The sequence below is a fragment of the Lates calcarifer genome, linkage group LG9, assembly GCF_001640805.2.
Source record: "Lates calcarifer isolate ASB-BC8 linkage group LG9, TLL_Latcal_v3, whole genome shotgun sequence".
In the NCBI taxonomy this organism is placed as follows: Eukaryota; Metazoa; Chordata; class Actinopteri; family Centropomidae; genus Lates; species Lates calcarifer.
In genome coordinates, this window is record NC_066841.1 from 10,878,691 (window position 1) to 10,905,135 (window position 26,445).

The 26,445-nt window shown below is 41.6% G+C and overlaps 1 protein-coding gene and 1 long non-coding RNA gene across 4 annotated transcripts in view; both read right to left on the bottom strand.

Moving 5' to 3' along the window:
• Positions 1–8,755, bottom strand: part of unc5cb (unc-5 netrin receptor Cb) — a 108,520-nt gene extending 99,765 nt beyond the window's left edge. The window contains exon 1 of one of the 3 annotated variants that reach the window (XM_018685217.2): positions 8,070–8,755. In XM_018685217.2, coding sequence (XP_018540733.1) covers positions 8,070–8,190 — 121 coding nt within the window. In that variant the 5' untranslated portion in view covers positions 8,191–8,755. The remainder of the gene's footprint in view (positions 1–8,069) is intronic. The other 2 variants (XM_018685218.2, XM_018685219.2) reach the window with 2 other exon arrangements.
• A 3,157-nt stretch (positions 8,756–11,912) lies between these two features.
• Positions 11,913–26,445, bottom strand: part of LOC108888968 (uncharacterized) — a 69,105-nt gene continuing 54,572 nt past the window's right edge. Inside the window, exons 4-5 of the long non-coding RNA XR_001961906.2 lie at positions 13,386–13,455; positions 11,913–13,116 (exon numbers count right to left, since the gene is read on the bottom strand). This is a non-coding gene — a long non-coding RNA (uncharacterized LOC108888968). The remainder of the gene's footprint in view (positions 13,117–13,385; positions 13,456–26,445) is intronic.

The following is a 26,445-nucleotide window of genomic DNA, read 5'->3' on the forward strand; positions in this document are numbered from 1 at the left end:
GAGAAAGATTGATATCCTGGGGATGAATGGTCTGGTATTCACACAGATTTATCTGAAACAGACTTTCTCAGACTCTGTTATTATTGAATAAACACACACACACTCACACACACATTTCACTCTGCCACCATACGCAGACAAACAAGAATGTGTGCACACAAAGGACACACACATACACAACATTATGCTCACACAGAAAGCTAAGAAAACAGAAGCACGCTGAATTATGTGAGTCAGTATGAAAACATTATATGAGGTGATAAGAGGAGAAAGAGTGTGGAGCGTTAAGGACACAACATTGAGTTTCTTTTCAAAAGAATATAACCTCTCATTTCCCAGATCTGGCTGATCGAGTCTTTAGGGTTGAAATAATTATTTCTTACAAAGTAAGCACAAATGCAGCAGAGTTGAATAACCTGCCTTTTCTCGTGCCCTTTCCCTGCAGTCTAGTAAAAATTTATTCCCTTAGAAGAACAAGAACAAGCATTGTCCTTTTAGGCGTCCCAAGCCCATCTTTAAGAAAACCTTAATGTAAACCAGAGGCTATAACTTCTCTTGTGGCATCTCAAAGCAGACACAGGAATGGAGCAAAGAAAAAAAAAAAAAGGTGGGGGGATGAAGGAGGAGGAGGGAGGCGGATAAAGTCCCTCATTTGAGCCCCATAAAAAACAAGGAGGCACAAACATTTATCTGTGGCAAGGCTTTCATCGGATGCTTTAAGAGCACAGAAATAACAGAGAGCAAGATGCTGATAAAGTGGAGACAGGAAATGGGGAGCGTGGGTCTCCTGCTCTCATGTTTCAGCCGAGACCAGTGGTCCCAAAACCCCCACCCCACCCCACCACACTACCCTTCCCTCCCTTATCCCTCTCTCTCTCTCTGTTCTGCTGACATACATAGACCACAACCCTCCTTAGCCAGACATTAGTGCAGCGTCTGGAAACCACCATCCCTCTTCACAATGCAGAGATGTGACACATTACGCCAATGAAACGAAGCCGACGTTTCAGTCCGCAGGTATATAAAATGTGTGGATGTATCCACTTGAGGGCTTAACAAAAATACACGCCAGCTTGGCAAATGACTTATTACAGATGAATATTGCTCCTATTCTTCAGGAGGGCTTTCATAGATTTGCTTTAGTCCCATTCCACTAGTGAAGCTCAAGCTCTGAGCACAAGACAGGGCAAAGCCAGGATTAAGGGTTTAGCTGTGTCAATCAGAGTCAGAACCGAGGGAAAGACAGCAGCTGTATTTCCATTCGGGAGACAATGCTGGATTCCCATAGAGATGTGAAAATTCAGGTGATTGCCAAAGCCTCTGCGCTGCGTGTGTGTGTGTGTGTGTGTGTGTGTGTGTGTGACTCAGGTGTTATGAGTCACCACTGATATCATCTCACTCATTACAGCCTCAGTGGTACGCTGGCCTTTCTCATTGGACCTGAACATATAGCCTGGCTTTAACATCAAAGGTGCCCCGGCGGCGACAGAGCAGAGCATCGAACGAGCACTCTGACATGACGATATTCATGCTCAAGACTGTTTTTAGAACTCCCGTCTTTGAATTGATCCAATCATCTATTAAAGCTACAATGTCTTAATTTAAAGGAATTCCTTGCTTTAAACCAATAAATTGCAGATGTGGTTTCCATGGCTCTGTGTGCAGTTTGAAGGTATGTACGGTATGTAGGTGAGATTAGCTTAGTTTCACTGAATTAGTGGATGTTTATGGGATCCACAGGAGCTAAAATACAGTTTACAACACCAGCTGTAGGCACAAAACAGGACGTGGTTCAGATGTTTGATGTATAGTAATTTAAATTCTAAATTGTAAACAGCGCACTGAGGAACTTCAAATAAACTGTAAATTATATGGTGTCATTTTGTTAGGACAAGTCATCCATTTGGAAGGAATTTGAAGGTGGATCTCCCTAACTTTGACCAGTGCTGCTAGTTGGTCCCATTGAAATCCAACAACTGAGTTAAGCTAGGATTATCGCACACCTTCAGACTGCCTAAATTTTCAGGGTATACTGTTGGAGTTACTTTCATCTTGCCATGCCACACTAGGTCTGTGCTTGCTATGTCATAGTTACCGAGGCTGTTCAACGCTGCACGCTGGGCCGGGGAACCGAGACTGCTGGGAACACTGTTAAAGGACATTGGGGAAATAACAGCATTCCCACTGACTCGGCCATTTACTGTTCATCAGCACTTTGAGCTTTTTATAGTGTCTGTGTGCATACATAAGAGTACCAGCATTCCGGCGGCATCTCAAATCCCCCCACCCCCCCGCTCCCCAACTCTGTCTATTTTACACCCTAATCCTCTTTACTAGGTAGAATAGCATGTATGGCAACAGTACAAGACATTCATTTCTCCTGTCCACAGATGGTTACATCAGCTAAATTATGACAAAATGGTGATGTTCATCACACATTTATATAAAAAACATGAAGAAAAGCAGGAAAGAGATATGGACTACATTATTAAATTATCAAGAGGAGTAATCAGAAATGCAAAACAAAAATACAGCAGCAACTGTCAAGATTAAACTACCTGTCCCCTACTACTTGTTGGTTACTCTTGTTTACCTGTGTTTGTAATGACACGTCCTTGGGCGATGCCGTGTTAGGAACACAAAAATGCACGAGGACATTAGTGGTTGAGCACCGGGGGGGAGGCCATGATGCCAAATTAAAGGGCAGGAATGGAGTGTGTACTTATACTCACTTGTGATGTGCTCTGTCAGCCTTGCTGCTTATAATGGCATGAGAAGGGCCACTTAACTCATAATCACCCCACCACTCCTCCCACCCCCCTGGCTCTGTCCTCCCCTCTGCCCCCCCCCCCCAGAATTTCTGACTGTCAGCTCTGATCTCTAATCATAAATGAACTGTAGATCAAGAGCAGGGACAGTGGTCCACACCCCCCTTACCCCTCTATCCCCCCCTTGGCTGGGATCCCATAATCACAGGGCTCTTGGCTAGTAAGAGGCCAACAAGCCTTTGAATGACAAATGACTCTACCTCTAATGCATCAACCATCTCAACTTTGAAGAGCCATTTTCTGGCAGAGGGGATATCACAGGTAGGAAACCAGGTCACTACCATCAGTATCATCATCTTTACGATCATTATGTTCTATCTCTGCCAGCAGCATAATTGAACGTGGGACATTTTATACAATTATTTTCATTTGCTGTCCATAGCCCAAAAAGAAAAACTTGACACAATATGTCATAGTAATTTAAGCCCAGTGGTGCACTTTGACTCACCCTACTCTCACAAAAACCTAAGCAAACACACACACACACACACACACTATCTAGGTGCTGCAGTATACGTCGTGCAGACACACAGGTCAGCCATTCTGGCACAGGCTTGTCTGTCAAGTGTTGCTACTTGTGCTGAGCTCTGCTAATGGACTGCTAATAGAAGTGAATGTTGCACTGTGAAGCTCCCCTGTAGTTGAGAGTGTCACACAGGGTGATTAATGACACACTCTCCTTTCCTCCCCTGTCCGTCCCTGTCCTCGCTCCATATCTCGCTTTCATCCTCTTCTCTCTCTTTCTCTCTCTCTCCGTCTCTCCACTTCTAACCTCAGCTCCCTCTCCTCTCCACTCCTCACCACTAATCTTTCTGTCCCATTTGCTTCTTTTGTGTCCTTGTGATCACCCTCTTCTAACTATTACTGTTGCACCTCTTTCCCTGTCTTTTCATCTCGCTCTCTGGGAGGAAGAGAGATGATAGCGCGCGGGAATCTCAAATCACTTTTATACTCCCCCAAAGGTCGAGTTTAACTTGCAAAAGTCACGCCTGCAATGCGAGAACAACAAATAAAAATGAAAAGGAAACCTCCAACAAAAACATTTCGGTTTACATTACTGGAACAGTCATCCTTCCACTGCGCTGGTCGGAGAGCATAAATACTCAGAATAAACACTAAAATTGTTTGGGTGAATGACTCATATCGGGTACAGCAGGACACCTAAACATCAGGAGCACTGCTGACGGCAAGTTCATTTTGTCTGTATTGTTACGGGGAATCTGGGGGTTTAACAACCTACACAGGAAGAGTTTACATTATATATTATACACACATTGAAAATAATGGGTGTGTGCTGGGGGCCAGTTAAACTGAATATCTTTAAATTTGTCTGATTCAGGCTAAATGTATTGAATTAGACTCAGATAAAATACAAGGATTTAGAATTTCTCCACCAGAGTTACATCCTGAAATAGCATGAACAGTTAAATAAATTCATAAAATTCAGGGAGGAAAAATAAAAAGAAATAAAGGTGGTTGCACTCGAGGAATTTGGACCCATGACTTCAGCATATCTAAAATCCTGGCTACGATGACAGTAACAGTATTTGCTTCCACCCAGCACAGCAGACGACATCCTCACCCAACAGATGCCTGCAGAACTGTTCCCAAGCCCCAAAAATAGCGCAGTGTATATTTTTTGCTTCCATAACAATAGTATATGACATCAAGTGGAGCTGGGAAGCAAACTCAGCAGCCACTTTTCACAGTAATTATCACTCACTACTATGCTCCGTCTGTGGCTCAGCTAGAAACCAGCATGCACCCCTGACCCTGCTCAGTACTGTCAGACCATACTGTACACACTGTTTACTTTGCCCTCTTCCTTCACCTGTACAAGGGGGAGTGCGATTCTGAATCTCAATTTCCTTCAATTATATAAAATTGCTTTGACTAAGCGTGTCACATTGCCAGCACATAGGCAAAAGGCTATCGTAGGAGGTAATTTATAAGCACTGCTCTTTACACACAATGTGCTCATTGTGCATATAGGCCCCATTTATAGAATGACCGCAGTGGCTGTAAAATTAGCGGCCCCAGAGGAGCCGGTTGTCAGGCTACAGGGAAGCCTGTTAGAATAATAATGACAGAAATAATATTCGCGTTTACCTGCGTGTGCGGGCAAACCAGCAATGTCTTACTGTGCACTGAGTCGCAATATTTCAGAAACTGCATATATTAAAGATCCTTCAACTTTTCCCTCCATAAACAATCCTCAGCGGACACATCAACAGAAAGTGGAGAGGCAGCAGAGACAGGAACATGTTGCGAGAGTAAGAGAGAAAGACGGAGACATAAGAGCAGCATTGTGGAAAAAATGAACTAATCCCAGGAAGGCCAGCACCCATGGGCTGGACTTTATGAATACAACATTAATGTTCACGTATATTATAGGTCGGCCATGAAAATGAAAAAGAAATCAATACAGGAAACAACTTCCTCTTCCTCTCTTCATGCATTTAACATACAAAACTTCTGAATGATTTTCCTAATACTGAAGAGTATCTCTGAGGTATAATCCTTGTCTCAATTTGCTCAAGGTTTGGAAATCCTCCTTAAACCCATCTCTACTTTCCCCTGAAGCAGATTTAATATGTGAAATCAATAAAGAAAGTGTAGCTTCCTCCTTGATTCACTGGTCAGTCTTTTTCATGGCTAACAAATCCTAGTATTTCAAATCCAACCATTAGAAATAAAAACATTTTACATTCTTCCTCTTCTTTCCTCCAGAAAGAAAAATTGTTGCAAATATCTCTTGCAGTTTCCCCCCCCCACCACATATTATCCATGTATTCCCATAACACCTTGACATCCTCCCATCAACTCTTAAAACAACATGCACACAGACACGGACACTGCACATAACTGCGCAGCTCCGCCACTGTGCTGGAAATACCAGAAGTACATCTGTTCTTGCACCAAGGGTTTCCAATCAAGCTACTGTCACGGAGCTCTCTCAGCTACCTTTCTGGCAGCTCCCAGCTTATATCTGTCTCAACCTGTCTCCTTTGTCAAGAGTTCAGCAGGTTAATGAGCACTCTCATTTCCCAGCGCTCACTTCAGTATGTGTGTGTGTGTGTGTGTACAATGGGATGAGAGCAAGCCCTCTCAAAGGCAAAAAAGTCAAAAAGTAAAAATAGACGAAAGCGGCCAGGTGAAATGTATATATGTTCAAACGACTCCAAAACAAAATATGCAGGAAGGGAGAATGGTGTTAGGACGAGCGCCTGGGTAAGTGAGCCACTTTAATCACCAGTAGTTTTACACTAAAGAAGTGACTCTCCAGCGATTTGGAAATGTGACGAGCTCATCAGTGCCCAAAAATAGCGGGGGCCCATTAATTAGTCTCAAACAATGTTCTCCTGGTGTATCGACTTCTTAATGGACAGAGAAAGACCTTGTTCGTATTCCCACCCAGTCAATGACACAGGGCTCTCTGGGGTTTCAGAATGGGTATTATGTCATCTCACCCAGCCCTTCAGAAACCGGACCTGTGCTGTTTTTCAGTCTTCCTCTCCCTCTTTTTGCTCATTAACTATGTAGGAGTGAGATGAAGGTCTGGAGCAGCTAGATAAGGTTGCTCGCAGACCCTCATCCCTGTCTAGGCTATGTGCTCAGACCGCCAATTTAAGCTTGTGTTGCTCTTGCATGAGCAGCAAAGCCTTAACCTTCAAAAAAAAAAAAATACATATTAGGCTCATTGAAAAATCTACCTTAGGTCTTTCTGTGTAGAAACCTGTCCTGCAGCCCAAAAACCTGCTCATCCCTCCCCCACCATCACCGCCGCCACCACCACCCTATCTCTCATGTTATTCAGCCACAGCTCATTCCTGAGAGAGCAGACAGACCACCTATCTAAACTCCACAAGCACACGCACACAGCATCCAACACACATGCACAAACACATAGTGAACATCCACCCTTTACACAGATGGGTTCCTCCTTGCTCCCTTTGTTTGACAGACAATCCCACTCAGGAGAGAGCAGATTAAGTAAATGGCTTCAGGTGCTGTGGCATTATCTCTATGCTTTTCCATAACTGACGGCTACCGTGGTTTACAGAAAACATCTTTCAACAGACGACTTGGCTCTGAAGGGGAAAAAAAAAAAAGCTGAGACCGTTTAAAATACGCTCACTGATTGAAGTTAAATAGAAATGACTAACTCAGACTGATTATATGAGAGGTGCTCTGTTGAAAATAAAAACTGCCAACTGCTAAACTTCACCACCGTGTCTTTCAAACATACAGGTTATTCAGACCTAATAATGAGCAAAGGTCAAGATCTTACATGGCTTAACTGGAATTAGATCATTAGATTTATAATTTTGTGAGGTATTGTTTAAACATGATAACTGAACAGCTCAGTGGTCGGGCAAGTAAATGAATGAAAATTCAGCCTGTCATTTTAAAGGGTTTCCCACAGTTAATCTGAACTTAGATTTAATCATAATTACAGCAAATACTGGTCTAAGCGTTATATTTTATCTCCTATAGTTTTGCTGTGATGTCAGTGCACCACAATCTCACAAGGATCAATTTTAGGGGGAAAAAAACAACCAAAAAAAAAAAAAAAAAACACAGCAGCCAGAGTATGGGTTCAATTTCATTTTGATGCTATCTCAGAAGCTCTGTTTGGAGCATAGCAGCACTTCTTGGTTCCTTTCCTTGGAGAAACAGATGTGATAGGGTTTCTGTTTACAAAAGCCAGTTGCGGTTTGCACAGCTGAAATGAGCAATGATCAATTTCATGAATGAAGCAGTGGTGAGTTTGTTGCCAGCTATTTCCTGGGTATTTAAATAGGTTCACCCATCAGCCTAATTTTAAGTGAGTGCCAGGATAGTTGTTCCTAAACATGACATCTGACCTCTTATTAGTACACATTATGGTCACTACAAATTATCTGTTTTTCAGGGGACTGTTAACTTAGGTTTTCACACAAGCCTATGTTCATATAGACCAATTTGACCCACATGACTCAGGGAGTGTATTAGCCTGCTGGAGGCCTATGTGCTTTGATACAGGCTACATGCTGGATTCATCCTTTCATCTTCAATAAAACCCAAGGCCAAAAGGTGAGTAAACTCTATTTCTTTTAAGATTGTGATTAAACTGAGCTCAGGTGGTTCTTCCTGTCCTCTACACCCCTGCTGCGGCTTAAAAGGAGTTTACAGAACTTTTTTTTTTTTTTTTGAGTGAGGCCAAGTTCACAGGTCAAAGAATCTGAGTCAAAGTTTTACCTTGAGCCACGCCGATATCCACCAGGAGAAAAAGCAAAAGCCACCAGGAGACGGTCAGCATCTCAAGAGACGATCTCGGCACTCTTCCTCCTTCTCTGTCAGTCTGTGCACCGTACCCCATGATGAGGAGTCAAACTCCGCTCTGAGGCAAGTCCGAGTCACTGAGAAATTGCGCTCAAACACGCTCGTTGTTGCGCGTCGCAGCCAAAAATGTCACCCCTCACAACCCTGAGCGCAAAAAAACAGCTTCGCAGCAAATGTATCCAGCGCTGTGCTTTTTTTATTATTTGCAAACACGCGAACTGTGACAGTTTATGGAATGAGAGGCGGGTGCATTACCCTCCGTGAGGGAAGATGTTGCATTAAAATCTGTCCCCGTCTGTTTTTCCCTTGGAAGGATCACTTGGTTTGTCTAGAAGTGCGGATCGATGTCTTGATGGCAAATTCATGCTCCGGTCGGTCCCACGCCAAAAATGAAAAAGTCCTCCGGTGAGTCGCACCTTCCACGCGTGCGGGGCGAGCGTGTGTATGAGTGTGTGTCTGAGTCGTTGTTGTGCGTGCGCCGCGCCTCCCGCTCCACTGACGGGACTGAACTGAAGGGAGGAGGAGGAGGGGGGTGGGGGTGGAAGGAGACGTCTCTGCGGGCCACCTTGCTCCTTCAGCCAATCCAAGTGCTCCGGCAAGTGGCGGCGCTGTATCAAAACCTGGCCCGGACAGCGGCGAGGAATGGATGGCGTTTATCACGTGCATGACTAATGGAAGCTTCGATGCACATGACAATCATTGAAGTCAGTGAGGCTTCTGAAGTAGCCTGAAGGGGGGGGGGCAACAACTACACAAATACAAAAACTGATTTTTATTTCTTTTGGTCTATGTCCTGAATCAAATATTAAACAGAGTCTCAACAAAAAGAAATAAATATTTTAAATAGGCTAAGGTGGATTTATCGCAGGGTTCACTGATCGTCAGTGTTGGAAGAAATACTGGTACTACTAAAGTAAAAGTACCAATAACACAATCCTTAACAGCACAAGAGAGTGAAAGGAGTATCTAGTTGCTCTGCAATAAAATGTCTACTGTGACTAATACATTATTATATGTGACAGTTTTAAACTGAATCAGTGCAAACGAATGCAACATGTTACTGTTGTACCTGGTTACTGGTATTTTAGATACAATTAAGGAGTGTAGGTCAGTGACCCTCACCCTTCAGAGTCCTCCCAAAGGGTCACATGATTAATCTGAGGGGTCATCAGGTGATAAATGAGAGAGGAATGATGAAAAGATGAAAAAACTATGTTCCGATACATAAATATTAATTCTTTCCTTTGTTTTGTTTTGTTTTTCTTTTTTTTACTTCTCTCAAATATTTGGTAAGTCGTCTTCTTTAAGTGTTGTTTCTATGTAACCATCTGTTTCACCAAGTGCAGGGGGGACTAATATCTCATAGGAGTCTAAAACACAACACGGGGGCAGGATGCAATGGTTTTTTCATAAGACAAAGTAGCCAGTAACTGCCAAATAAATGTAATGAGGCAGAAAGTAAATATATTCTTTTGAAATGTTGTGGAGTAGAAGTGTAAAATAGCAGAAATTGGAAATATGCTCTGTCCAGTACTGTACATTTTGTCCAGTACTGTACTGAGGCAAATGTGTGTTATATTCCACCCTTGTGTATTGCAAACAGGTGCTTCCGTTTCCCGGTCACTCTGTGTGTTTTGAGAACATAAATCGTCATTAATTTAGTGCAGGCACTGCAACAGGAAGGCATAATTTATCTGACTGGGCCCTGCACTCGCCCTTGTTTCAGCCAATCTAATTGTTATTTAGAAGTGGTAATAGCATGTCACAAAACCTGATCAATAATGAGCTCAACCTAACAGACACACACACACACACACACACACGCACAGATGACTTTTGCTTTGCAGGGGGAAATTTGTTTCACTGATTCAGATAAAAGGCTGATGAGCAATTACATATGCATGACAGATGTCTAGGCAATGCCCCCGACACTACATGATTAATGTGAAATATGAGCTTGACACTATCTCTGCACCAAAATGAAACGAGATAACTTAAAATATGAATCTAATTTAAGAAGTATGGTTTTCTCCTCCCCTCCATCACCGTTTTTTTTAATAGCACAGTGAGTGTCATCGGGCAGCTGTCATCTGGCTGGCATTTCAATTTCAGGTAGGATATGCAGGAAAATTGCTTTTATTCTTTTATTCAAACTCCTCCAGGATGGGAAGAAAAGCTGTGGTTTGGGTCTCCAAATATACTACCTATTACATGAGCAGTATGTGTTTGATGAGGAGGAGGCTACTTTTGCCTTTTCATTGGATACAACAAGGTGCTAGTAGACGGGCCTTAGCGAGGGCTGATCCACAGTGACTCCATAGTGACGCACTCACGCCACTATCAACACATTCCACATCATCCCAAAGGTGCTCTGTTTGGTCAAGATATGCAGAGTGCACGAGCTGCGGGAGGAAATCTGAGGTCACTGTCGTGTTCTTGAAACAATCTTGAACCATCGTGGGCAAGTGAAAGTGGCATCTGATCTTGCTGCGTGTGCTCATTTGAAAATAAAGAGTGCGACCGTGAAGGCCACATCCTGACACTGTCACCAGTCTGTCACATCTCAAACCAGGATTCCTCTGATTGTGCTTTTATTTTTCCACTCCTCGATCATCCAGTTCTGGCGATGGCTCACATAGCCTCATTTTCTTGTGCTTTGCTGACTGGAGTGGAAAGTGGCATGGCCCGCTGCTGCTGCTGCTGCTGCTGCTGCAGCCCATCCAATTCAAGGTTAAATGATGTGTGCTTCATGAAATGTCCTTCCGCACACTGCTGTTGTACCGAGCTGTCATTTGTTTGTGGCCTGTTAACTTGAACAAGTTTTGCCATTCTCCTCTGACGTCTTTCATCAGGTCCCCGACGTGTGGATTCTGGAAACAGACCAAGCATCGTGGGCACTCAAAAGCATCATAATCTTTTCAGCAGTTTCTGTCTCATTTTGTGAAGCAATAACACAGAGAAATCATTTTTTATTTGAACTAATTTCAGATAATTATGGACACTGGCACCTCTTCTTTTAGTTCATATTATGACATTAGATATTTAAAAGCAGTTACATTTGTATGCAATGTTAAATGTAAAAATGTAATCACATAGAAATCAGTCAATTTACTTTATTTAGCTAGAACTGTTTACAGTTCCTGTTGCTTAAATGAGAATTACACTAAATCAATCATATTTCTGTGTTGTCTCTTGCTCACTCTAAAGCTGTTAGGTCAAGGTTTGAAATGGTTTCCTATTAATGCAATTAAGCAGCACATCACTTTGCAGTTCACTGTGTGCTAGTCTGGAGGAGGGAGAGATGTTTTTTCTGCACAGAATGAATAAGAAAAAGAAGGAAGATGTCCCCAGTTTTTATGGACAAGAGGAAAACATTCACATAACCTTAAACATTCATTGCTGACCTGTGTAAGCTTTTGAGAAGAGATATGGCGTGTTGGCCAAGAGTGAAAAGGCCAGACACCACAGAAATATTGAGGTGTAAATGCCCCTCAGATTGTTAACATGCCCCTTTGAGCAAATAACTCTCCTCACATGCACACCTTTGTCAGGGAAGAAGCATTTTTTTTGCCCACAAGACTGCTGCCAGATGGATGTTTTAGTCTCACTGGAAACTTGACACGGTAGTGCACAACAACCCCAGGAGGGTAGGCATGTCTGAGATGCTGGAAGTGGAGTGTCTGGAGCAAACAACCTCAGCAAGCTAAAAGTCACTTAAAATCAAACGTCATACCCATTTTAGCTTTCAGTTTAAGAGCAACTGAACCTCTGAACTTTATCTGCATGCTTTATAACTATGTTTTATTTACGCATGACTCAGTGTCTGAGTCACTTAGTTGCTTGCTTAAATGGAAAGGAACCATGGAAGATAGATACAAAGTGTACGTATTTCAAATTTATTTTATTTATTTATTTATTTTTCAGAAAATGTAAAAAGTGTGAAAACCCCCAGTTCAGATTGGGCTTATATCATGTGTGAAAAAGCTCAATGTTCCATGTCACATTTGTGCAAGACTTGTTTAAGAACAGGTAAAAATGTGGACTTTGGGGTGGAGGGTGGGAAGATGTATTGTGGTAGCCAATGAGATGATCTGCAGGGATCAAAATAGCTAGGTCCCAGTCAGAGGCTAGGGAGATAGCTCATATCTTACTGACATACTCCTACTAACATTTACTGACTTTCATCAGAGTGGTTCAAGTGGGAGACATTAGTGAAAGTGCTTCTCTGTGTGAATCTTCTCTAATTTAGCTTCTCTGCTTTTAGCCACAGGAGTCATCACAGACTGAAATACCAGAACAAAAAGATTGCCATAACATTTTCTACAGATATTCATGCTCCTTAGAGGATAAACCCTACTGACTTTAGTGACCCCCTTATTTTTTCATCCAGGGCCACAGGCAGGTCAGAGATGTCACTTACCTCGTGAAATACCAACTTGATAGATTGGTGGAAAAGGAGGCTGACATCTCTGGTTTTAGTGGCATGTCTCAACAAGCATTGGATGGATTGGCATGACATTTGGTATAAACCCTCATATCCTGCACAGGATGAATTATAATAACTCTGTTGATTCCCTGTCTTTTCCTTCACTTCCATTATCAAGCCTAAATTCTAAACTATTGATTCCTTTGGTTTGTGACCAAAATATCTGCAAAACTTTTTGCGCTACCTAGCAAATGTTAGAATGCTAACATGCTACCCTTGGATGGTGGTCATGGTAAATATTATCCCTGCTAAAAATCTACAGTGTACATGTTAACATGCTGATGTTAGCTCTGAGCTCAAAACACCACTATGCCTAAGTACAGTCTCCCAGAGCCGCCAGCATGTCTGTAGACTCTCTGTCTTGTTACCACATATACACTTATTCCTTTGTCGAGGGATATGTTTCTCAGCACAGCACATGTCAGACATCCCATATTCCTGCTGAGTGCTCACAGGACCTCCGTCTCTCCCGTCAGGCTGTTGATCAATTAGACAGAGCGACAGGCAGTCAGACAGATTGATAGGCAGACAAACAAACACAGAGATATGCAGGCAGACTGATGGTAATGCAGAGGCAATGTAATGCAGTTTCTATGTGGCACCCACTCCCCAATTCAAAACCCATCCCCCTTCCCATCACCACACACATACACACAAATACGCCCCAGCTTCTTTCTAATTTTAGAGATAAACATCACTGAGTGAAAATGGAATTGGAAATTAATCACAGCTATAAATTAAGTCACCTTTAGGGGTATCCTTCTTCCTCATCCGCAGAGTTACAGGTAGATAGTTGAAGTTACTCCATGTGCAGAGCTGCAGGATGGAGAGGAGTCAGAATGACGACAAATGGCATAATATGATTTGCACACAAAGCAGTGGTTTGGGGCTGATTTTTTTTTTTTTTTTTTTTACAACTGTGCGCCACAGCGAGACAGTGAATGGTGGTGATGGCAGTATGTGCCACACAATAAAGCTGCTTTCCATCGCTTTGGGCACATTTTACTGCTGCTCTTGATATCAGTATTAAAAGTGATTTGCAGCTCCGTATGTGGCAAGGAATCAAAACTTAATTTAGGCAGATAAAGATGCCATTTGGGAGGGAGATAAAGTGCTGCATCATGGGAGATGTGTTCCCCAGCCTGCTCTCAGCTCCTCACCCTTACAGCGCCCTCAGATTTACTAGCTCTTTTTTCCTGCTCCATAAAACAGCAAATCTGCTCGCCAGGCGACACAGGCAAATGTTAATGGATTCATTTGTCAAGGACCTTCCGCTTATTTACAGTCCTCTTCCATTACCATTTGCTCCTCCTGTAAGAGAAAAACCAGTGGCCAAAGTCAAAATATCGATTTGCCTGTCCATCACGGCCCGTGAGTCATCCTGTAAAACACACCAAGCAAAAGACACTGCTGCCACCAGGGGTGTGTTTGAACATGACAGTTACACAATCAGTACATAAGATTTTTGGTTGTTGTTGTTTTTTGTTTTTGTTTCTGCAATTGCTGCAATTAAAATAAGATGTTTGCAATAAAAGCATCATGTATTGATTATTATTTAATTATGACGTCCATTTTCTGCAAGTGATGGAGGGTGGGTGGGGGAGTGGGGGGCTGGTAGTGAGGGGTTGCGGGGCATGCAGACACAAAACTTCACTGTTTATCGTAGACTCTGTTCACAAAATCTACCATTTTCTGGCCTTATAAAATTAATGAACTTTACACAACCACTGAACATGTCAACAAGGGGAATGTTTCATTTATTCGTTGTTTTTTTCTCTCAGATAGTGCTCAGAGTGAAGCATGGGGTTTTAAATATTTTATATGGGGCATATTTTACTGAGAGAATGGTTCAATGGCTACAATACTTAATATAGTACATTAAAACACCTGAATGGCCGTCTAAAAACAGGTCTTACTCGATTCATAATATCTGTTGGGCTTCCATGAGAGCAGCTTGATGAGGATTCATTAATGCTGTTTGTACAAATCATGACTAACAGTGCTGGGGTTGATTATGTGACGTGTTGCAGCTCCTTAGACCACCAGGGTTGCTCTGCTGTGACTGCTGACACAAGCCAGACCTTGACCCTGTGCACCAGCCACTGATAGTTCAGACTTCTCATTTGAACACTCAGCCCGGAGGAAGGTGAGAGCCCCGCTGTGCCACAGACACAGATACGCCCCTCAACACATCTCATATCTTCTCCACTGCTCAGCTTCAGCTATGCTGTGTAGAGGACCCCGGATCAAAGCTTCCAGCTCCACTCTGTTAAGTATCAGTCCAGACCTTCCTAGATCAGATCTGAGCCAAGCAAGATATCCACAGTCTGGGCAGAAATATGGCCGAAAGACTCACAGCTACTGATGCTGCAGCGGGAAGCTTACTTGTTGTCGTGGTGGTAGAAGTACATCATTAATGCCTCTCGGGCAAATTTCTTTATCACAGAAACATCAAAAGCAATGCAAAGCAAACATAGCGCCAAACATAAGCAGGTCACACACGAGCCAACAGCTCATACATATGTACAGACAATTTCCTGATTCTAAATACCATCCTATATATCATGCTTTTAAAAAAAAAAAAAAAAAGTCCAATTCAAAATGAATGTTTTTAGAGAAATTAAAATAAATCAGTTGTTTGTCATCTAAATGGGTTGCAGTCATGTTTGCTCCTCTGCCTGCATTTCGTTTCCCAGTCATTTTTTACTTGGAAACTGAAGCTCATCAAGGTGCCTTAGATTGCAGCCACTCGAAAAGACAACACTTAAATAGCAGCGTAGATTGGTGGCATTTCAACAGGAAAGCAGTGCTACAATACCCACAAGGCAGTTACAGAATGCCTGTGATTCATTGTTTAATAAACACTGAGTGCATCCTTGAAGAGGAGTATTTGCTCTCGTCCCACTGAACACTGTGACTCAGACCCACTGAGGTTCCTGTATGGCCTCTGCTAACTATATAAAAGCTTCTGATTATCTCTCACTCACCCCCAGCTCAGAGGCCAGACTCACACCGTATATACATCACTGCAACATCTTGCAGTCTCCCATCCATACATCTGTTTCATCCCCCCTTCATTTCCTCTTTCCTTCCCATTCTTTTTTCCCTTCTCTACAGTCCCCACCTCCCATCCCGGGGAAATGGTTTGGCCTTTCTGAAGTAAACAGGCATTAATCACTCCTTGAGAGGGAATTGTCTGAGGGACAGCCCACGGCATTTGAAGGGGGCCACACAGAGGCACATGGGAGCAGGAGATAGATGCTGTAGGGGTGCGGGGTGTTATGGCCCCCTATGGGACATGTACAGCACCAGCTGATGGGGTCAGTGTGTCCACCTTGGGTAAGTGTGTCAAGGACAGTGAGAGGAGGAGGTGGGACTTTGGCTCTGGGTGAAATACATTGCTGTAAACTGGAGCAGTGGGCTGACAGAAAATTCTTTGTTTCTTCATCAGTTTCTCTTTTTTTCTACCCCTTTGCATTTGTGTGTGTGTGTGTGTGTGTGTGTGTGTGTGTGTGTGTGTGTGTGTTTTGTTTTTTACAGGAATAAAAGGAGTTCACACTTGTGGATAAGCATAAATTAATGAGTGATCTGTCATGAATATGAGAGAGTAGGGGAAAAAAACATCAGACGCTTTCACGGGTAAATGTCAGAAAAAGATCCACCGTGTACTTTCACTCACCCTACAAAATTAAGATGTGCATGTGGTATTATTTTGTATTCTTTGACATTTCAAGTCTTTGATATTATACAGCAAAATCTACTTTTAGCAGAAAGTTTATGGATAGAGCTTCAAAACAATGTAAACCTCCGTCGAGAAAATGAGGACAAATATTTATGATTTCTCAATTTTTTGATGTATTGCTTTCATCATTAGCTCTGGGACAGATGAAAAACAAAATCTAACACAGTTTATGAACCATGAATGGCAAGTACAATTGCCATTTGAATCATAATTACTTGTTCTTCTTGGGTGACCACATTAAAAGAACCTTTTTATAGTGCTTTATGAATATTGTAAAATATGATATTTCAAGTTATGTTTTGTGTTACAAATTTTTACAGACTATTATATGAGCCTAAAAGCCAATATGTTAACTCATTACATATGTGGACCAGCCATGTAAAATATACCACTGTATTATTCCTATATATCTAATGGCTTCTCAGTCAATAGTGTAGCATTTTACTCATGTCATTATTCCTCTGTGGGAACCCAAAATATGGGTTAGGGTTAATAAAGTCAAGTATGTTCTGACACCAACCAGCTATCACTGACATTAACAATCTTAGCTAATTAGTCCAAGTGTACTTGAGACATGTTTTATGGTACACTGTGGCATAAAGATGTCGCTCGCTGACCACAGACCACTGTCATCCATTATTATCATCTGCTATTTAATTAGAATCATCAGTGTTTGCCAACCAAGATGTACTGTATGCAATCCAGTATTATTCAGTCCAATAACAGCTTAGTGAGAATTATTCATGAAGGCCTAGAGAGTGCCATTTTTGCTGGCAAAGAATCGACTTTTGTCAACAGAAATTCAAGCTTAATCAACAGGAAATCCAGAGAATAATATATCTCATTACAGATGACGGTGGTTGATTTTTCAGTGATTCTTGGGAGTGCAAAAATACCACAGCAATTTTCTTTCTTTCTTTCAATTTCTTGTTAACATTGATATTAACATTTACAGAGAATTCTGAGGAAAACATTTTATATGATGAAAAATTGTCCTGCTTCATAAACTCTGATCAAAATGACCTGAGAGGATGTTTATGCACTTAAATTCTCTTAAACGTAAGGCTAGAGACTGCCCACAAGTGGCTCTTTGCAAACTATATCCATTCTCTAGCTCAACAAATGATCTAATTTCCTGAGCTTTATAAACATGTAGAAGTGGAGCCATTACCTTGTCCCATGTTTTCCAAATCAAAAGGTTCCCTTTATGTAAGTAAGACTGAAGTATCATAACAATTATAAGATGGGTTGCCATTAAATTTTGTGTAGACATTCATGGTCCCCAGAGGATCAACTCTATTGACTTTGGTGATGCGACTTTTCAGAGTTTTCACTTATCCTATTCTCTTATTCATATCCCTTTCAGGATAAATAACTTTGGTGATCTTAAACATAAAGAAATATTAGAAGATTTAATAGATGGTTTAATATATGGTATTGGCTGGATTGGTTTTCAAAATTCAAAACCCTTCTTGTGAAGGATAGGTTCACATTTTTTCATCTGTATGTTAAAACAACACTTAAATGTTCCTCCGTGAAATGTTCCTTCTTAATGGGATTCAAGTGTGATTGATGAGGGACAAAATCCACAGTCCCTGTTCGGTGAAAAAATGCATTCAAAAGTTCAGCTGAGGCTCACGTGTGGCGTCAGCAAACTGATATAAACAAATGATAATTATACAGTGCTTCCATGCTGAGCTGCAGCAGAGGCATTGTCAGACAAACTGGGAAATTTGTACTACAAAGACTGTGATTTTGGAAGGTACCAACTTTATTGTCTAACTCAGACTGCTGAAGTCTCACATCAGCTTTAGCACTGAATGAAGACTACAGACTTTGTCCCCCATCTCCTCCATTAGAATAGCAATTAGGAAAGAATCTCTTCTTGTCCAGTTTGGGCCAAAAAAACACCCCTTTTTTTATCGTTCATGTAGAGGTATTGTTTTTAGATGGACTTATCCGTTAAAAATATTATTCACAGTGTGTATCATTTGTGGTTTGTTAAGTTTTGTTAACATGTCTTGCATGTCTTAAAGCTGTTATAACTTCTGCTGGGCTCCAGCTCGTTACAGTAGTAGCACACAGGCAGCAGGGAGACATATGTTGTCCACCCTAAGTGGTGCTTTAAAAGGTATTGATGGTTTAAAAGCAGCTAGTAAGTGATCAATGAGGAGATTCTCTATTTGTTTCATTGTGATGACAGTATGGTGGACAGTGATCTCCCAGACAAATGGAAACTCTTAAAGAAAAGTATCAGAATGATTACACACAATTCAAACCGATTCAAATGATCCAGCCTTATACTGCACGTTACCACTGTTGCTTTATATAGATGTGATTATAAACTAGTATATGTCATTAGATGCCATACCCCAGTAATATGTTTTGCCATAGAAATCATTATGGAAGTAAGCAGCTTTAAAGGTCCCTCACTTTAGGTGAAATGACAGTTGGGTAACAATTGCAGTCTTGGCAAAGCAGGAGCAACATTCTGATTACAATCAGCCAGATGGCTGCCAAGAAATGTTGGGATGTAATTGTGAAGGAGGGGAAAAACAGACTTCATACTTAAAATTTATCTTTCATGTCTTTAATAACCCAAAGCTCCATAAAGCTGTCAAACATTTTGAACATTTTATGTTTCAGATTTTTCAAATGTCTCTAATGTTTATTCAGAACAAAAGCCATATCGGTAGAAAGCCAAAGCAGAGCACACAATAATATGCTTGTATATAATTACAGTATTCAATAGCCCATAAAAAATTGGTTTGGGTTCATTTTCATCACCACTTTCACAAAAAGTAAGAAGAAAACAATAAGTAATAATTTTTCTGTTGCCCCGTCCCATTCAACAACCATCTAATTAATAGTTACACAGAAGTCTGAATCATTCTCATTTGGCCGTCTCAGTTTGGCAGGATCATGCAAAAATCCAAATTCCTGGTAGATGAGAGAAGAAAGGGCAGCATAATGTTCTAAGGCATAAGAGCTCTCCACTTACCCTAAGATTGCTTTCATCTCACTCGTCTGAGAGTCGGGCCTGTTGTTCTTTGTTAGGGTGTGAGTTTCAGCTATGTTTTGAACTGACATGACACAGCCAGGGATGTTTGTACATCCAGCGTTTGAATTACGCAGGAGTAAAGGCCTGCGTGATGATGTATGAGCAGGATGTCAGATCTGTCTGTTAACAATGATTTATGAACGCTTGAGGGGGGAGCAATGCCAGGTTATGGTAATGCAGCCAGACTGAGAACGCTACTGTAAACACAGTGTGTGACATCTAATGAAGGCTCACACAGGAATCCATTACACCCTTTCACATTCCACTCTTATGATACTGCATGAGAAACTGTCTCACTGTAGGGCAACAAAGGGCCAGAGTTTTTCATTTAAACATCTTAGAGAGACATTGCTCCACTGACGAACGACTCCCTGGTTGCATTAGTAGCTGTAGAAAAGAAAATCCAAGAGAAGATGATCAAGAAAAATGTAGCCATCATTATCTATAAAATCTCTACCCTTATGAGGCTCAGACCAACATGATAGTGTCATCTAAAGACCGGTGGAGAGAGCAGATCATGTTCTTCTGTAACCTGAGACTGGGGCTCATCAAAGAAATTCCAATAAGCAGTAGAGACATTTCCCAGAGAGCATCCTGTGGGGCTCCTGGTGGCAAGCAGCACTGATGGGTGGGGTCAGTGTGTCAAACTCCAATCCTGCCCCATTACTCAGCACAGGTCCCATTAATGTATCAGCCATCTGATCTGCACAGCTGCAGCGGGGTGGGGGCATGTAAACACAAGGAGCGAGAAACTCATAGAGGGAGACTGCAGTGGACATGGAGAGCTGGGTTTTACATCCTCGTTGCATAACGTGCATCTGCTCTCACTGTTGCAACGTAGGCATGGACGCAAAACTGTCAGCACAAGGTCAAATCAATCGAGTAACAGCTGATTTACTCTGGACTCTCTAGAGGTCATCATGGATGAGCAAAAAGGAGCATGGACAGGAAGTTGAAAAGTGTCTCTGCATGCACTTGAGGTGTCTTTGAACAGTCGCACATCTGTGTATGTGCTTACAACCAAAAAAAGCAAGTGTCTTTTCATGTGTAGTCGCGTGGTAAGCATCCTTTTGCTGGGAATGACCCGCTTGTCTCATTACTAGGTTGTTGCCGGAGGGGAACAATATGCAAACCAAGCAGGAAAAATGGAAATCAAAATGTGCTCCCCCCTACTCTTCCCACCTTCATGGTCACACACACACACACACACACACACACACTGACACAACACACATAAACACACACGCTCACAGTCACAGTGCATTAAATTATTCAGCTCAAAAAACACTTACAGTCCTGATAGGTAAGGATATTAATTTGTAAATAAACATTTGCTACCAACGGAAAGACAAGCCGCACTTAATCACGTTTCTTTGGCATGTACTGTAAACTGTTTGTGCCGCTTCATTCATGTTAAGAGTAAGTAACTGTTAATTGGAAAAATTTGGTATATTAGGCTGGATTTATTTTCATATTTTCATTTCCTTACACATATGGTGTATTGTTCCATGAATCTGTTTTATTACTAAGCTTTAATGCACAGCAATGAGTAAACTCTATGCTTATTCACTAGGGTAATGAACAAATGAAAAAAAAAACCATGAAAAGTAAAAAACAAATGTTCTTAAATCCCATTTGCACAAACAATTAGGCAGAACATTTTAGAACAGCTGCAAAAAAAGTCTGCAGAATAAATGCACCTGGATAATCCCTGGTTTGTATACTGAGAGATATCAGCAACAAGAACCAGTATTAAAGTGAACAGCTACTGCAGAGGATCGTGTTATTGATCCTCTTGCCTCGCTGTAAAAATAAGACATTCAAGTGGGCGTTGATGAAAAAAACAAAGGAGGGCTTTAATTCCATTATTTTTTCTACTCTGCACCAGATTGGAGCCTGAAGAGCTTTACGTCGGACCCCCGCTGAGATGAGCTGTGGCGGTAGAGCTCGGGCTTTCTGGCAGACTTCACTTCGGGCTCAGAAAACAGGAGAGAGGGGATCTGGTGGGGCTCCCTCTTCGGCAGGGAGAGGATGATATCTAAGGACCCCTGCTCTGTATCTGCTCCAGGTTACACCAGCTACAGCAGGGGGTCCTCCCCCTCCAGCCCCTTGAGGATCTCCATACCCTCTAGCTGAACCTCAATTAAAAAAGTCAAATGCAGAGCACTTAAAATCATCAACCAGCCCTGTACAAGATAGGAAAAATTAACCACAAGAAAGGAGTCTAAATTTTGTCCAAATCATGTGAAAACTGAGTCTTCAGGGGAGATCAGATTACAGTAAATGCAATATACCTGAATCACACAGTTTGCACTGTTTTGTGTAATGTATCATCTCATTTTCTGCATCATATGGTTTGATTAAAACAAAATCAGTGGCAGCTGAATAATAAATAATAATGGTGGAAATAATCTTACAACCACTTTTCAACTGTAAGTAGAAATTTGGTATTTCCATTCCAAAGCATAAACTCTGAAGTTGTGCCATTTCTTTGCAAAAAACAAACAAACAAAAAAAAATAAAATGCAAATATATGCTTGCTTGCAAGTATTTCAAATAAATAATTAGCATTTTGACAGTCTGGCACTTTTTCAGTCGTGACAATACTGCAGCATTAACCCTCATTTTTCTTCCCACACGTCTTTCAACTGTTGGGGTTAGCTACCTTGTAGGTACAATGCAAACACTACTGGTCTCAATTTCATCGACATTGTTGCTACACTTAAGTGCAGTAACCTAATCCCTTCTGAAACAGAAGGGTTTCAACCTTAGCCAGCGGGCTGGGAGGGGAGCAGAGCTGAGTGGAAGTGGAGGAGGGTGTTGTCACCGCACTTTACAGCGCAACGGCATACTGTAGAAGTGGCAGGGGGGCCTCAGGGTCATTTAGATAGGGTTCCTCTACCCCGAGGTGTTAAATTCAAAACCACATTTATTATCACCCAAAATGCTTTTCTTTCAGCATCTGCTCACTTAACTTTAATTATGGCTTCCTTTCAGAGGAGGGAAGCTATTAAGCTGGGGTGGGTCCTTCACACTCTCTCTCCTCTCAGGGCAGTGTTGAGCACTGTGTCATGGCTGGATACAGCTCTGATATATGGAAAGGTGGAATTTATATTCTTCCTTTAAACAGTCCACAAGGGTTGGTCTGAGAGCCACAATCCCCAAGGACTGAGACACGCATTTTTAAGTAGAATTTAAGAAAACAAAAAAGTAAGCAATGACTTGAAAATGAGAAAAAGGTTTGACCTGCAGTTTGTGGTCATTATAAACGCAATCCTTGTATTTGAGACTAAGCTGTATAGTGGTTTGTGCACGACTACGTGGAGGTACACGTTTGCACTTTTGTTTGTGCACATATGTGTTTATCTTTCTATAGGCCTGGTGCACTTGGCCCATTTTTCCTCATTGTGCTGCGAGTACCCCACTGGGGAGGAAGACGAGGGAGATTAACTATGTTTCCTGTTGGAAAGGCTTTGATGTTAAGTCCTGGGGGAAACGCTGTTCAGTCACATTTTCCCTTCATCTGCTGCATGTCATTCAGCGTGTACAAACACCTCCAAAGTCACCAAGCCCTTCATGCTGTTAGCTGCCTGCATTTAGAGACATCAGTCATGTTGTAAGAGCAGCCCATAAGTTTGACCTCAACTTGGCGGAAAAGCTTTTTTTTTTTTTTTTTTTTTTTTTTTTTTACTGTTTTGTTTGAGGTGAGAGAGGAGCTTTACTGAAAAAAGAAATACAGGAACTGTGGATGAAATCAGTGTAAAGAATATCTGCAGACCTGCCTCGCTGGTACACTGTAATAATATACCACTGATAAACAGAATTCAGAATTGATCTCATGACCTTGCTCCATATGACAGAGTAAGTTGATATTCTGTTGATGAATTATTTATTTAATGTTTATTTTAGGGACAATTATATAACATGGACCAGCTAGACCCCTAAATGGGCTTTGCAATCAAGTATTCAAAACTCAACAAGAAAATACAGTACATGCAAAAGTATAATTACCATAAACTCAGTGACAAGCACCAGATCATTCAGGACTATATGACTGATCCCCCTTTAAAAGAATATTCCACTGTTTTAGCATTGTATGCCAGTAAAATTGTCAAACTCACAATGGGCAATAAAAGAAAACAGGCTCAAAATCAGTGCAGCAGAACAAAACATGTCCTTTTTTATTCCTCTTCCTTATCAAAACCTGACGCCTACGTTACCCACAATGAACCAGGCCTCAAGCGAGCCTCAAGCAGAGACGAATAGCAGGCTACAGAGGTCTGCTAAGCTCATTTACTTTCTTACCTCATACCTGGAGATGTTTTTAACTCTCTAACTTGTAGTCCTGAGACTCAACCTATGCCTCCTCAAGTGACATCACTTAAGGCTGTTTTTCAGACGTCTCACAGCTTCTTCTGGAGCCACAAACAGCTTCATACAACTTTTTTTTCCCCCATATGCACTAGTATGTACCAATACATGTAAACAGGCTCAGATGTGTAAAATTGGTAGCGTTCCGCTTTAAAAGCTGCTTCAACTTGAGTTTAAAATTATCCCAGTCATGTTCCAGTTTGAGCTATGTGAGTAAGGAGTTCCATTATGAAACACGTGTCCATCAGAGGGTATACAAAAGGGCACCTCATAGTTAGCCACAGCCACACCCTGCGTTACTGAGCCAGAAACTCTGAGAGATACCCCATGTCACCGAGCACCTTAGGAGCCTGTTTTTTCAAAGCATTTATGGATGAGTTTAACATTAGCAAATTTAATGAAATGATCAAAACTGAATGCATTAAATTCCTTAATAATATGGAAATGGTGCAATCTTCTCAGCTTCCTGTCCAAAATTAGATTATGTCTGACTCACAAAAATTGAGAATATTACATTCATGTTAAATATTTAGTCCTTTGATCAAAAGTATGAAAATATCCACAGGAGCATTCAGAAAGTTCTGTGTCCCACAGAGTTAATAACTGCCATTCGCCTTTGCTTCCATCACAGGCTGAATGCTTTCCATAGAGAAAGAAAGTGACTTTTCTTCTGTGTTGAAGAAGCATAGGAAGAATACTGTAAATCCTACCCTGTCCTGATGCTGTAAATAACAGCACAAAGTATGTATTTATACACAATACAGCATTTTCCTTCCTCTGTTTATTTTCTGATATTCACTTTGATTATTAACTTCTCTTTGTAGGCTTACAATCAATTATGATTTAAGCAATATTTAGAGTTATAACTATAAAGCATTTGGCCTCCATGGCAGCTGGCGCCCTCTCTCGAGCTGTCAGTATGATTGACGATTGAGACAGTACATGAATTTCAAATCGTAGAGGAACATAAGGGGCTGGCAACATAAACAGGTACAAAACTCCAGTAACAGGACTAAAAAGTAGGCAATTAAAAGCTCTAAATGTAAATCTGCAGCACACGCAGCACTCCCACTTTTTCCGCCCCGTGGGTGCTGGTGAACTGAGGAGACCCCCTCCCCTTGTTTGTCCGGTCCTCCTGCTCAGCCACAAGGGACTGGCTGGAGAGAGAGAGAGACAGAGGGGAGGGGAAAAAAAAAAAAACGTGGTTCCTGCAGCCTTTGCATTCAATTATGGGTCATGTTTAAATCTCCCAACCCTAAAATAAGAACAGAGAAATCCAGGATGGTGGCCAGCTAATGCAGACAGATAGACAGACACACTCACACACACACCCCCTGTTTGGATATCTGAGCGTTGGAGTGAAGCCAAGCATAGCTGTGATCGCCCCTTTTCACACATCAGCAAACACCATTTCTCCTGCATGAATATTGACTTCATGTTCTGCAGCTACTTTCAAACATATAATACATTTTTGTTTCTTAAGAGTATTTAATGTGAGTGTTTTCCTTATATTTTCACATTAAAATGACAACCCCCCCCCCCCCCCCAAAAAAAAAAAAAAAAAAACAGAAAACATGGAATTAATAATTCTGAAAAATATTGTGCCATCCTTGTATTTTATTCATTTATTTATTTTACATTCTGTTCAATATCACTTTGAGATCTTACCCTCTGGTCAAAGTAGCTTATTGATGTCATTTTTTTGAGAGACTCCAGATTGGACAGAGTTGATGAGAAGACTACGATTTACCAGATGGCACATTGTGTGTTCTTGTTTCTTGGCAGTCTGACCCTACTGAATATTGAGATGAGAGACCAGCTTGGATTTTCTGGGGGGAAAAAAAGTGTGAAATTTCTTGGACTGACTGTATTGCCTATCTGTCATCTTCTGTATTGGATGAGATGTGCAGTCGCTGATGACAGATACTGCATTGTTATTGCAGGGCTGCTATTTGGTCAGTGAGAAATAATGGCGAATCGATCATGAATCAAATCAATCAGGTACTCATTTGAAAGAGCTGGTGACATGTATGTGCCCCTGTGCTTTATATCTATTTAAATATGATTTGCTGAAGACTAAAGAGATTTGGGTCAAACATTCATCCACTTTGTTTAGTGGCCACACAAGCATCAATCAAACTTTTAAAATCATCATTAAACCCTGAGTTTAAAGGGACAATTTCCAGTTCCTCTATCGAAACAGATGTATCGCCAGCACGACAATTCCTCTCTACATATGGCTCGGAGGGCTGCTTAAGGTTTCATGCAAGCTAATAAGCCTCAGCACAGGTTGTATCTTTTCATCATGGGCCCTGGACCCTTTCATTAACCTCCTCCAACAGTGTAGGAGACAACAGGCAGCTGGACTGCATTTGGGGACAGATTGGGACCAGCCATGTGTTTGGCCCGGGAGTGCGGCGTCGAGGAGAACTCGGATGTGGAGAAGGGAAGTGTCCCAAAAAAACAAAAAAAACCCAAAAAAAACTCTCACCACTTAACTTGACCACTGATTCTCAGCATAGAGCGCTGGAGGAATGCTCTATTCAACAGCTAATCTTGCTGATGCTTCAGGACACGCCACTGTTGTTCCAGAGCGGAAAGAAAAACAGATTTGGTCAGGAAATAGACATGT